This window comes from Opisthocomus hoazin, chromosome 2 (assembly GCF_030867145.1).
Source record: "Opisthocomus hoazin isolate bOpiHoa1 chromosome 2, bOpiHoa1.hap1, whole genome shotgun sequence".
In the NCBI taxonomy this organism is placed as follows: domain Eukaryota; kingdom Metazoa; phylum Chordata; class Aves; order Opisthocomiformes; family Opisthocomidae; genus Opisthocomus; species Opisthocomus hoazin.
The window spans coordinates 29,092,512-29,106,570 of NC_134415.1; the positions used below are offsets into that span (position 1 = coordinate 29,092,512).

At 41.0% G+C, this 14,059-nt stretch overlaps 1 protein-coding gene across 12 annotated transcripts in view; it reads right to left on the reverse strand.

The window, feature by feature from the left end:
• Positions 1–14,059, reverse strand: part of ESRRG (estrogen related receptor gamma) — a 412,075-nt gene that overhangs the window by 234,913 nt on the left and 163,103 nt on the right. For 5 of the 12 annotated variants that reach the window (XM_075413011.1, XM_075413005.1, XM_075412998.1 and 2 more), the window contains one exon: positions 4,091–4,149. The exons of 6 other annotated variants lie outside the window; for them this stretch is intronic. Coding sequence is in view for 3 of the 6 variants with exons in the window: in XM_075412998.1 (XP_075269113.1) it covers positions 4,091–4,149 (59 nt within the window). In the remaining 3 variants the exon portion in view is untranslated. One more of the 12 variants, XM_075413002.1, reaches the window with a different exon arrangement.

Consider the following 14,059-nt stretch of genomic DNA (forward strand, 5'->3'; position numbering starts at 1 on the left):
AATGTAATGATGTTGGTACTATCAGCTTGTAATATGGGAATACGTTATAGACAGTCAAGTATAATATGGAAAATTACAGGTCAGTTTAAAAAAAAAGAACAGTCTGAAAGTTTTTCCTTTGGTCCAATCTTTAAAACACAAATTTTAAATCCTCAAAAGTTACATTTTCCCAGACATCAAATGAGATGATACATTACATTGTTTTCCTGTGATAAGGAATAATTCAAGGTCTTACATTGCCTGATTAATCTCACAACCAATATTTAGAAAAGGTTTCTCTGAGCTAATCAAACTTGACAAAAGCAATCTTCAAACTATGCCACGTTCACTAATTTGTAAGGTATCTCAAACTTGGGTTTTAATAAATGCAGTCTATGTTAGCAATAGTTCTAAATCCACCTGCTTATGAGACCCCCTGAATCTCACAGACAGTACATGAGGTATGTAAAAAGAAAACACACACAGATCAAAATTTTTAGGACAAACTTTTTTTTTTCTAAATGAAGGATGCCATTTTAGTTTCAAGACAGCACCCAGCTACATCCCTATTGCTCACTTTACATTGCATTTTATGGGGTAATTGCTGATGGTATTCAGATGCTTTTACTTCTGGAGCTAACTGCCTTGACCTTACTGGAGAAGGTATGTCCACTGATTCCCCCAAATAATACTTATTTCTTTATATATATGAAAAACAATGTGGCTTTCTGACTTTTGCTAACCTTCAATATATGTAGTTTTGTGACAGTCCTGGGCTTTCAGTATCACAACAGTATCATTAGGTAAAGGCCATTGCTCCAGAAGAGCAATGTTGTGATGGTACAGCTGTTACCATGAGGACAAGTGGTAGGGAAGCACTACAACACTGGTAGGGAACACTGTGGGGAAGCACGTAAATACCATCCCAATCTTCACCTTCACTACCAATTAGCATTGGTAGTTTCCTTTATTTCTCTGAGTGGTCAAATGTGTGTGAACATGATTTTCCCGTGGTTTGAGAACCTGTTTAAATCTGGTTGCCTGACTCTCCGCACTAAAAGAGATTCCTGAGTCAGCATAGCTGAGTAAGAGGAAGAAAAATATGGGAGAAGTGAAAGTATTAATTCTCTATTGCAAATATTCCAAAAGGAAGTCAAGCCTCCAGCTTATTCTTCCTCTCAAGTCACATTTAAGTTCTGGATAAGTAAGTTTCTGAGCTACTGACTCCCCTCTACTTCCTCATGGTTGTGTGCGACAGAGAAAACTGCGTTTCAACATAGGCAATGTCTATGATCAAATAATATAATACAGTAGTTCATTAACAAAGACTCACATGTATTAGAAGTTACTAGTGGAAGTCTTTTTCAGACCCAAGGAAGGATATCCAAATATTGGGTAACACCCTCTGACAGGGAAGACTATCAGTGAGTTTCTCTGTTTATATAAATAGGCCAATGCTTTTTAAAGCACTTCAGAGCACTTAACTAAAGCAAACAAGCACTTGAACTTTAAATATCTAGCAAGGGAAGCTATTGACAAGTACGACTTTGCTTAGTAAATCCTAATATCTTTGCGACCTTTCATTCATAGTCTCTTCATGAAGAGAAGCACCAGGCTGTTATCTCAACTTCAGCTCCACTACAAGATACAGTGAGAGGGATGAGCAATTGTCTAGCCCCCTTTTATTTATTTTTGTTAAATCAAACTACTTTATTTTTTCCTCTGCGGGGATCCTGGGCCCACAGCAGTCTTTAGAAAGCAGTTCCTGATTTTGAAATCTTATTCTCTTATTTGGGCTTTAAAGTAGGATTTCTCCATCTTACGAACCTCCTTTTCAACTCCTTGCTACCACAGGTAGCTAAGCCTTGACTTGGGAATATAACATTTACCAAACACCATCCTATTAATTCCCAACAGGTGAATACCTCCGTGGGACTTGTTTGCTGTGCTCGGTAAAAGGATGCCTTTGGTAAGTAGTCTTATAACGGTGCTAGTGTCACGTGTATCTTTTAGGTCTCCATACTTACAACACACTCCCTAGCTACTGTATTATGTACATCTACACCAGTCATTTCCTGACCTCGATTGTTGCAGTCTGATCCACATATACCTTTCTGCTGACACATCAGCATCCAAATGAATAATCTGAAATATTATTCTGTAGCTTTGGACAGTACATTTTTTTGAAATGTCATGATTTCATATGGGCCAAGTAACACGCAACTTCACAGCTGGACTCTGCTAAACCTGGTTTGCTGTATCACAACAGCTATGCTCTGAGAAATGTAAGGATTTATGCATTTTGAGGAAAGGCAGTTTTCAGAAGGAGAATGCCAGGTCAGCTCAAGTATTAGGCTGGCCCTGAGAACCAAGATGGTGGTGCTAAAAACAAGCTTTTCCGTTCAGTGGCAGGTACAGCTCATTCCATAAAGTCCTGCAGTATGTTTTGATTTTTATTTCTCTTTGAATGTGTTTTGCATGCAGTCTGATTATTGTGGCAGAAGAGAGGTGACAGAATAAACCTTTACTTTAACCTGGTTATTATCATCTTAGAGAAAGGAAATAAAGAATTTTTAAGCTATATACCAGAGCTCATTAGTCACATTGGGATCTCAGTTTTCTAGTTTTAGAAGTCATGTTCTGAAAGCAGTGTTGGCTGTTTAGGATTTGTACTCACTAGTCAGGTAATGAACATTCTTGAAATCCCATTTTGTTAGGAAAAAAACAATAGATGCAGTTGAGAATAGTTGGTGCTAAAGCCTCAGTCTATGTACAGTTCCTAAAATATTAGCTTTGAAAATTCTTTGAAATATCCTGTAAGTTATAATTGGGTTTTAATGTATAAAACAGCCAAGTAATTTAAATGTTTGCAAAAGAAAACAGTCTTTCCTAGAGTTTATGAAGTGATAAGTCTATTTCTTAGAATGATTAACTATGAATCCTGATTTCAAACATGAGCATCTACTAGCATATGCTCTCCACAGCTGACACTGCACGATCATGGAGTTTATCAAATTAATATTCCATGGCCCATCTCTGATATTAACTCCCCAATCCTCACCTCCCCCTTGAGTAAGTGCCTCAGTTTCTACAGAAGTGATTTTACTTCCTACTCTTAAACAAAAAGTGAAATTGGAATTAAGTGCTGCTCATGATATATTTTGGTCTACTGAGTGACACGTTAGATTTCTATGTACGAGGTGCATATCATGACATTCCCATTGGAAACTGCAAAAAAAGCCCAAACCCAGAAAACTAGTAGCATTAAAGGATAATACAATACTCATTCCTTTAAAGAAAATTTTTCAGTAGTGAAATGCATATTAGAAAGACAGATGAAGTACAGCCAGGACAGCATAAAGTGTGCTTTTGGGTAAGAATGCCCCAAATAACATCCCATTTTAGAACAGTGATAAAACATGACTATTACAAAATAAAATGTAATTCAGTTTTGAACACACTGCAAATAAGTAACGAGATCTAATTATTTAGAAAAAATACATGTGAAAACTTGTTTTTTTGTGTTCTAACACTTTATCTAAGCACAGCTGCTTATATAGTCAAAAGCCACCTCACTACTCTTCAAAACCATACTGAAGTATGAGATCGCCCTTTGTTTTGAAGGTGAGAGTTTATTTTACCCAAGACAGCAGCTTGTCAACTTCTAGGACCTTCAGCCACTAATCTCTCTCTCATTCTATAAGTGTCTAACAGATATTTCCTTGTTTCAACTTGGTGAACATTTACACCAGCCAAAATGCATTTCTTTAACACAACTAAAACACCACCTCAGAACACCTTGGACTCTCAGAAAGTTCAAGAGCAGGACCAAAATTTGGAAGGTTGGCTTAAAGATTAAGCGTGAGCCATTGCTGTGCCTGAAGCGATACGCTTCAGGAGGCAAACCACCCCCCTTCTGCTGGCTGCCATCTTCCACCACCCCCCGCAGCTCCGGCGTGCTCGTCCCACCGGACAAACCGCAGAGGAGAGGGAGCGAACCCCCTTTGTGGACTCACCATCCTTTCCTAGTCACATTCACTACGTATTGCATTAGAAAATCGTAACGGTGTTAAAATATTTTGGCAGGATTTGTTATGGCCAGATCACTCACTTCCTTTGGGACACACAAAGCCTCCTCTGGCAATGAAACAGCCCAAATGTCAGCAAATCCTATAGAACAGAAAACGGTCTGTCAATATAAAGCCTAAATGAATCTCCAATTAAACAAAGCAAAACTGTATAATACAAAAATGCACATACAGAGAAAAGAAACAACCTAGAAACATTCGCTTTTTATTAAGGATTTTTTTTTCCCCCACCCTCCAGAAACTTTTTAACAGCATTACAATGTATTCATCACCAGGTGCTATTAGAGCACAAGCTCACTCCAAGTGTTACCAATTCACGAACAGATTAGAGGGCACATTAATAACATAGTTAATATGAAGTGTTTAGAGCCTTTACGTCGGTGACAAATACGACTCAGCCAAATTTCCTGACCATTGAGGCCACGGAGGAACAATTTGGTAGATTTCATCAACAGTTCTAATTATGTTCCTGTCAAGTCGAGAACAAAGTAATCCATAACTGGGGGGCTGCTCGGAGACAGTGCCACACGAGAGTAATTTATGCCCAAGACACAGGGCCCTCGCTGTAGTTAGTGTGCACAACGCTTGACTAACAAGTGGGTTCACAAAAAGGAATTTATTAGGGGAAACGCAGCCCTCCAGCTCCAAGTGGCTCAGCGGGTGCAGGCTTAGGAGGAGTTACAAGGCAAAGTCTTCTCGTTCACGCCAGCATCCGAAGTCCACGCCGACCTCAGCAGGTTTTAAAATGCGGGATTTCAGCCCAAAGTGTGGCACTGGGCTTCTGCCGGAGCTAGGGGAGCCCGCTGCTGAGGCCGGGGTGCGACCCAGTGCTTTTAAAAACACATTTCAGTCCTTGGGCAACCGGCAGTGCCACCTCAGAGGCTGAGTGGTACCGCTGCCCTTTTGCCATCCTATAAATAACACGCTAATGAAAGATGCAAAGGGATTATTAGTAACAGTAAACTAAAATGGCACAACACACGATGCATTTCTTACCGCAGCCCAACTGGGGAACAGGCTGAGAAAGGGAAAGAGGGGGGCAAATGGGGGAGAAGCTGTCATGTAATTCTGAGTCATTTTCCACTGTGATCTATATTGGGATGCGGCTTCTATCCTTTCAGACGGGATATTTTGTATGTGACACTTGCTGCATTTCATGAAAAGATAGGAATGTCTCCCTAGCACTAGGAGAAGTGCAAAGCCTGGCCCTGGTCATTCAGGACAGGCTACTTGCTTAAGTAGTAAGATGCTAGAGAAAATAAACTGATGCATTTCAAATGTAACTAAGAACAGTATCTGTAAACACAGGGAAAAATAACATCAGCAAAAATTAGATTCATGTGATAAATACAAAATGCTTAATGGGTTTTCAAGAACAGTTTTCTGAAGGTAGCTGTGGGCATACGCTTCTGTCAGTGTAAATTTTAGATCTTCATTTAACAAGACAAAACCACAGAACTTAAAAAAAAAAAAAAAAAGTAATTTTACAGCCCTTTCTTTAATAGTGAAGAAACAAGCTTACAAAAGCGCTACCAGCTAACCAAAGCAGCAGCCTGCTTCAATGGAGCGAACATCAGCTCGGATAAGGGGAATGCTCACACCAAGGAGCCATTTTGGAGACCGACTTTCCCTGCGGCCTGGAAAGGTCACTTTCTTCATCCACATTCCCCTCCTGCAGAACAGGGGCAAAGTATGTGACGGCAAGGACACTGTGCCCATGTGGCATTATCTTACCAACGGATTTTTGGCTGTACAAAAATGTTAGTAGCTTCACTGAACTGTTGCTTTTACATCACTTTTTAAATACTAGTTGAACACTGGCACAGAGTGAATGCAGAACACTGTTGTGGAGCACTACATCAAAACCCTGAGCTTCTCCTTTCACACTCTACTAAGGTTTCTTACTCAAATTTGTTTGAACCTGTTAATTCTCTGCTGTCACACTTAGGGAAATTCCCAGCACCTACTGAGTGGGACAGTCAGTCTCATGCAACAGAAGCATCACAGAATTATGATTACTTGCACCCCCTGCATCCAAGGATAAAAAAAAATAAAAAAATTTACAAACATTGGTGCCTTAAGCTTCACAAGGAGGCAAAGAAAAAAAAGAGAAACCTCTCTAGCAAATCAGACAGACAGTGATTCGGAAGCCAAGCGATGCCTGGACGTTATAATTCCCAGACTCGTGATTCAGTCACAAGACACGCTTCCTTTCCTGGTGAAATGTCATGCTGCTGCATGCTTCTGTTACAGAACACATCTTAACCAAGTGTAGCAAAAGCATGATGATCCCATTAAGTATCTAACATCTAATACCTTGTGAAAACTAATTTAGTGCTTTATCAAATCTCTAGTTTGTATGTAGAGCATAAACTGGCTGCATTTGCTAATAGGGCAGATTGACCCATCCCATATATTATCAAACCACATCAAAGTCTGCTGGAGGACATAGCCTTAGCTACTTATTATCCCTTGCATTAACTCTCTCACTAGCTACTCGACCAATACATTTTCCTGTAATACATCTGTCATGATTTTGCAGAGAAATCAGCAATTCTGAACAGTGCAGCAGTTAAGAGACAGATAACGGGACCAAACCCATCATGGTCGCCTGGCTTTCCAAGCTACTGTTAATTGGCACAGATGGAAGCCCTTAAAGCTAGACTTGCACAACAGCACATTACTGCCGGGCCCCAGAGATTCGGCCTCTTAGTTAGATTTGTATTTTTAGAGCTTTAGTCATTCACGACAATTTCTTCACGATTTATTGCGTACAAGAGAAATAAAGCTGGATGCCAACACCTTCAAATTTATAAGATTTTTTTTTTTTAAAGCAGAAAAAGGGCATCTTATGCAAGAGAACATGTGGCTCAGTAATCAGGAAAAAAGTGCTAGAATATTACTAATAATAACGTTAGCAACATTAGATCAAACGAGAACACCTTTGTTGGCTTGGATGCTACGCAATTGTGTTCCCCCTTGTGTTATGTTTAGGGTCTTATTTGTGACACTGTATAATGAACTATATATCTAAAGCCTTGCTTCCAACTGTCTGGGAACTTACATATGTGGCTGACAGCAGTTAAGAGTTCGGTTGGTTGGTTGTTTTGTTTTTAAATCACAGTAGCCACTATTTTCTGTTAGATAGTGTTTGTCTTTGGACTTGGAAATCCTGAGCCATTGTACATGGGTCTCTTACTAACCTTTTCTGATCATTTGACTACCTGTCATCACCATAACCCAGAAGACAGTGCTAAAATATTTAAGAAACTAACAACAAAAAAGCCAAAACATACTCTCTCTTCAAAAAAAAAAAAAAAAAAAAAATCAAGTCCACTCAAAGGAAATAAAAGATGCCTCTCTTACTTTGTGTATGTGACTGCATATAGTTCTGAGATGTAATTGTATCCCTCATATAACCCTAGTCATTCACATCTAATTCCACAACTTCATTTGTTTTCTCTTTGTACAGTTTCTCAAGCGCTGTCAACTTCTTTTCCCTTATATATGCTGGCCTTCCATATCTTTAAACAGTAATATAAACAACTCAAAGGCATTTTGGGCAGGATGTGGGGGTATTATTAGAAGTTTTCTAGTTTCTTGGTGGTCCCAGGTCCCATTAATGATGGGTTATTTTTAATCCAGAGAATACCAAAAACTGCTGAAAGCCCAGCATGTTTTAGCATCACGAACTCGGGCAGGCCAAGAGAAAGTCTTCTACTGGGTAAAACTTTTAGCAAGTAAACTTCCAACCAGGGGGAATAAATTAGATTAAAAAACCCCAAACAAACCCAAGAATTGGGCAGTGAGTTGAAAGATCACAATTCTACATTACTGAATTGAACTGCAAGTGTTTGGAGACTCAGACACACACATCCACACCCCCCCTTCCTTTCCCTCTGTATTTTCCTTCTTCTGTTTTTATGTTGAAATCACAGGAACTACGCAGCCTAGCAAGGCTGTAATCACTCAGCAGGAACCTGGCACACGCACAATGCAACCACCAGCCAGGCAGCAGGAAAATGAAGGAAATCTCTCTCTCCCTCCCCCCTAGGTTTCTTAAAAGGGGCTCGGCGTGAATGAATCTTCCCGGTAGCCACCAACAATTTCTTATTCCTTCCGAGCAATCATCAATTTCAGCATCAAGTGGTTTAGTGGCTTTACAACTGGTAGTGGCAGCGGAGTAAGCCCAGCATGCAAACGTTTTGGCTAATTTAAAACCCTTGTGCTGCCGAATCAAACATGACAAGACAACAGTAAAAAGAGAGGCTATTATCCCAAATGAGAGTCGGCGGATGGCTGAAATTGGCTTGAGTGGCAGAGACAAAAGAGGTGGAAGGAGCAGGGACAACCAGGCATGATAATACCAAATACAGCAGACACTTTCTCCCCCACCCCCAGCGCATTCACACATATTGCTACCTGGAGGAAAAAAGCCAACATTGCTCAGTTTTCATGGTCAGGCAGAAAAAATACACTTAAGAAGATTCAAAATAAATTAATACCTGGTAAAGCATCTGCCCCATGGGTATGGAGACTTAGCTTACAAGAGACGTAGCCCTTTCAATAGAAACCCCAAGATTCCAAAGACCAAAACTATCATTTCCTACCTGAATTCATGTCCTGCTGCCCAAAGTTCATTACTGTGAGTTGAGGATGGGAATCACTGATTTAGGGCAGAGTAACCTTAAAATGAGAATAATCTGTGGTGCGGCTGGTGGTGACTCGCTGCTACGCACACAGAGCTCACCAAGCACCCAGATCTCAGAGCTGCTGGGGAGGAAAAATGGAGGGCAGAGGAATTAATTTTGCAAGGCATTTGGGAGACCACAAGCAGACTGATGATGTTCAGAGCCGTGAACCCTGGTGATGGCTTGCAGCTCACAGAATGACGACCTGTGGGATCACTGGAGAGCAAGCAAGTTGTCTTTTGCAAGATTAACAATTTAAAAGTGCTGAAATTAATTTTGTTTAATAGCTGTGGGTGCAGACTCTTTACAAAGTAGGTTGCAAGGTCAGCAAGCTTCCTAAAGCCTTTTAAAATGCAGCTTTTTATAGGGACAGTAGATTTAGGGTGGCTTAGGGCTTAAAGATCTAAAAAGCAAAAGAAGTATAAGAGGTCATTTCCTACCACTTCCAAATCTTGGGCGAAGACACTTTCTCTGTTTTACTTCTCATGCTATAACATTCTTACTGGTACATTCAAAGCTACCTGAGGCAGTACAGGTTTCTTAGAGTACGCAAGGTGAAAAAAAGACATTAAAATCAAACACAAGAATCAAATTAACCAGTGCTTAGCAGGCTCATCAGAGTAACACTGGAACGTGCCTACCTGTGTTGCAAAGAGGTGGTAGGAGGAAATAAAAAAAAAATGTATATATAGGAGAACAAGAGACTGGGAGGGGAAAGAGAGGCAGGGAGAGTGCTCACACCCTTGTGTAGCTCACCTGTGATTCACACCTGCCTCTATACGAGACCATTACACTCTAAATTACTGTACTGCACAGAGTGTTTCAAGGAATAGCTGGGCTCAATGCTGAAACCCAAATCAACAATTTAAAAGACACTTGCTCAGCTTCACACCCTAGTACGTGTGATCTATCACTCACAACATATCAAAATATGCTGACTAGTGCTCCCTTATAGGACACTATTGTCCTACATTTTTAGCAACCGCATCCAAAAAATTGCACAGGTAAAGTTCATAGTGAGTGCAAGTTTCAGAAACAGAAACAGGGCACTTGTTTTGCACCATTGTGTAAGATGGTCTGAATGTGCTGAATTAATCAATGTTGCCTCGAAACATATTTGCATTCTCTACAGTTGAGCCTGTGTGAAAAGTGGACTCATGAATTCAAGCAGGAGTCCAACCCTGAAAAAGTATGCATCCCCAATACCAAAAACATTCAGTATCTGCACATATCCACCTGGTCTTGTGAACACATCTTCCCAGGGAACCGAGAAGCCCGGGTGAGGATATGATCACGATGGATACAGCGCATGTTTTTTTCATCCTTCGCACTTTTTAAAAATCTTTTCCCCACCCCCCAATGTGAAGGAAACACAGGTTTTACTTTTCAGAGAAAAAACCCAAAACCGTTAACATGCCAAGCAGCGGACATGCAAGCTGTCAATACACAGCCTACCCTGGGACCAGCAAGCGTTACCGAACAGAGAAACCGGTGCCGCTTGGCCATACAGGCAAGCAGGAACGCCTCAGCCTCTGCGGGCAGCCGGGAGGAGGGAAGCGTGTTGGCCTGCGTAATGGAACTTAGTTGCTATGATCCTGCAGACGGAGGGGGCCATTTCCCTGGCAATGAGGTAACTGACGGTCATTAGAGAGGACAGAATTAATTCTGCTGCGAGCCTGTCGCTGACAGTGGCCGAAGAAAACCCACCAGCTATTTTTCTCTGCCCCTTCCACAGGGAGTTAGAACAAAGAAAGGAGCCCCTGGGAAATACTTAGGACACCACAAGAAAATCATTTTAGATGCATACGAATACTGCCACCGAATACTGTGTGCTTTCAGGCTGACATATGTTGCTGTATGTGGTGTTTGTTCCCTTTTTTTGTCTTAAAGTTGAATTCATATCCTCATGCAGCACTTCAAGAAAAGCCCAGTTCACAGTTCAGCAAGGCACTGCTTAAAAGGCAAGCCTGATACAGGTCCTTAGGGCATCTCATCCATCCTGTGCTTGGATGGCATCCTCCACCAAGGGACCCCATTAGGAAGGAAGGGCAAGCTGAAATCCTAACCCAAAGCAGCCTGAAACAGCACCAGCACACTGGTATAGCAGCGATGGATGAGACTCCATTTGTCTTCAAAACATGGGAAGCCAATATATCTGCTTTGTTGCAAACTCAACTTTACTTTCCAACCTTGTAGTGTACTTAAAGCTAAAACGTAGATCAGCTTTCTGTCCAGGGATAAAGCAGCAGAGAAGTGTCACCCAACACTCCAATTAAACACCTTGGAAGCGATGCACTTCCAGTGCAACTCCATACAGCAAAACACCCTGAGATACACTGTCTGTGTTTCAAATCAATTGCCCGGGAAGGGACAGCCACAAGCTACACAAGGTTTCCTTTCCCCTCCATACAGTGGAATAACTCAGAAGCATTTTATGCAAGTACAAAGCTTGCTGGAAAATGCAGTTGCTGTAGGAACGCTATCAATACCGGAGATATCACAGATCTTACTCTCCCTATAGAAGGTTAGGCCCTTCCAAGCAGGAAGAAACAATATGTTTGTTCTGTGGCCAAAATAATTACAGGCTTACCTACATTGCTTTATACTTCTCCTTTCATAAAAGAGCTTTGTATCAGTGTTGAATGAGCCGAGTTGTGAGACTAGTACTTACCTGGAAGTCTCCGAGTATCAGGTCTGAACATAACCAAACGAGCTTCCTTCAACACTGCCTGTTAAAATACTTAAGCATAAGAGGGTGTAATTCCCTCATGGATAATATATAAGCATACATCTTTGTACTTCTCTTTCCATGTTACTATAGCAAGTATGTAACGCTACAGCATGAAGTCACTTTCTTCATCCACGGGGGAGAACATAGAGATTCAAATACTGTAACATGAAACACACTTAGTAGAAAAGTATTATATTTTTGCAAGCTGGTCACCTGCTTACAGGAATCTCTAGCCAGGGCACTTATTTACAGTTCTGTGGTACCTGTTGTTCCAGATGAGATCCCCCTGCACCAGGTGCTGTACAAGCACAAAGAGAGAAGACCCATGACCAATACATGCTGCAATTTGAAGAGACCAGTCAGAGAACTGCTGGGAATTGAATGCGTGTTTCTTGTGCTCCAGCCAGGAGCCTAAACCTAAAGGTTATCCTGTCCTAATGTAGCACCATATCACCTCTAGTGCCAATTAGGCTGACCAGAACCATATATATCTACCTGCCTATTCAATTCATATCAGGAAGAAAGGAGAACGAAAAAAAGAAGGGGGGGAAAAAAAGCAAGGTCAGGCATTTATGTGAGCCATGTACCTTATATGAGTAACAGCAACCTCACATGGACCCAAACCCCCAACCAATAACAGAAACTGCCTCCGCCTGATCAGTGTACACTTAAATTGTTAATAAGCAGTCAGCTCACTCCAAATGCCAGACCAGTTCTCTTCCTATCTGCCTTCAAGATCATAAAAATATCTCCCACCACGCCTTTTTGTGTGCCTTTGTTTATTGCCTCTGTAAATCCATCGAGAAGGCTAGCCTAGGTATGCTGCTAATCTAGAAAACCTAATTAGCGTGGACCAAAGACAAGGACAGCTATGTTCTCTGACATACTGAGAAAGCTCACAGAGTGTCATCCTAAGTGACTGCAAAACCCGTATGGATGAGATGTCTAATGAGACTGTCACAGACCTCCACTTATGAACTCCCTACCTCAAAGTTTTGACCTTTTTTCCCCCCCTACACAGCAAACTTTGAATTGATCCTGGCCTGCAGGAGAATGGGAGAATGCAAGAACCATCCTCTTCAGTCCAATTCTCCTTGGGACCAAACATTTCTCATGAAACAGAAAGATACTGCCTCAAAAGCATGTTTGTCCTTAACCTATAATGTTCTAAAGGCCTCTCAGAAAATGTCTCCACAGCCTAGAAGCCGTCAGTGAAACATGAAGGCCAACCACCCCCTCACCACTGCTGTGCCTCGGCAGTTTTTCCTGCCCCCAGTACAGCACTATTTTTTAAAGACTTGCAAAAGAGGGAGCAAAGGGAAGAGTTGGAAAAATAAGACTGAGATCTTGGCAGTAAACAAAAGAAAGGAGACCTAAGTCAGCCAGTCTCATCCACAAAATGATATCTATGAGCTTCTGCCTTTGTGTGGCACACATGAAAAGAGCTTGCTCTTTCTCTGAAACATGGAAATAAGTCAGATTCTGCCAGTAATTTTTGATGTATATGCATATGTAGGTAGCAGGTGCTACCTTTACTGAAATCATCACCATACCCAGGATTATTAATTATCAGTTCCAGAAGAAACATCAGGCCTTGGTCATGAAACCTAATGTTATTCTCTGTACCTCACTATCTTCAGTCCTAACAACCATGAGGCCAAGAGATACCACACCATATAATGGTACTCCCAAAGCCATGATAAGACTCAAATGAACCTGATGCTCGTTGCAATGCCCAGAAAATTAAGCAGCTTACTACTTTCATTGAAAAAAAAAAAAAATTCTTTGTTGCAGTCACCTTTGAACTTCTGTCTGTACCATTGGGACAAACGCATTCAGTGTGAGGAAGTGAAGCACTTTTACGAAGGCTTTTATGATGCAGTACAAGAGAAAAAAAAAAAAAAGAGGTGTTACAACATGTCCTGTACTTATTTTGGTAATAAAATTTTTTTCAGCTAAAGCCTCCTTCTTTTAGAAATAATGTCCCCTATTTTCAATAGGATTTTAGGTCTAGCCCATGCAGATGATTTCCAAACTAGCTGTTACTGTAGCACCAAAACACGTTAAGAACATTGAGCAAATTAACCAAAGCACCCTGATTCAAAAAAAAAAAAAAAAAGGTAAAAATAAATTAAGAAAACATAAACTCAAGATGCAACCAGGGCAGTAAACACTGAAATAATTTTTTTTTTGTCTCTTTTTCCCTCAGGCATGTAGAGCAGTCATTAGGGAACAGTCCAAAGGAGCTGAGGAAACTCACTACCAATACGGCAAAGCATGGTCACTGGGCTGTTTGGTGTTTCTTTTCTATCTTTCCCTTTCATTCAGGGACAACGCATGAAGAGACTTTTGGGACCCGACTGTGTTAAGGAGCGGAAACGATGTGCCTCCAGTCCCACTCCGCAAACCATTCCATCAGCAGAAGTCTCCGGCAGGTCAGAGACGGACTAACTCTTCCAAGGTATTAAATTAAAAGATGTTGAATTAAGTTAAACGCCCCACATTGAATTGACATTTCTCTTTTTTAATGCAAGCTAAGATTGATGAAAAATACCACTTATCTACATTAA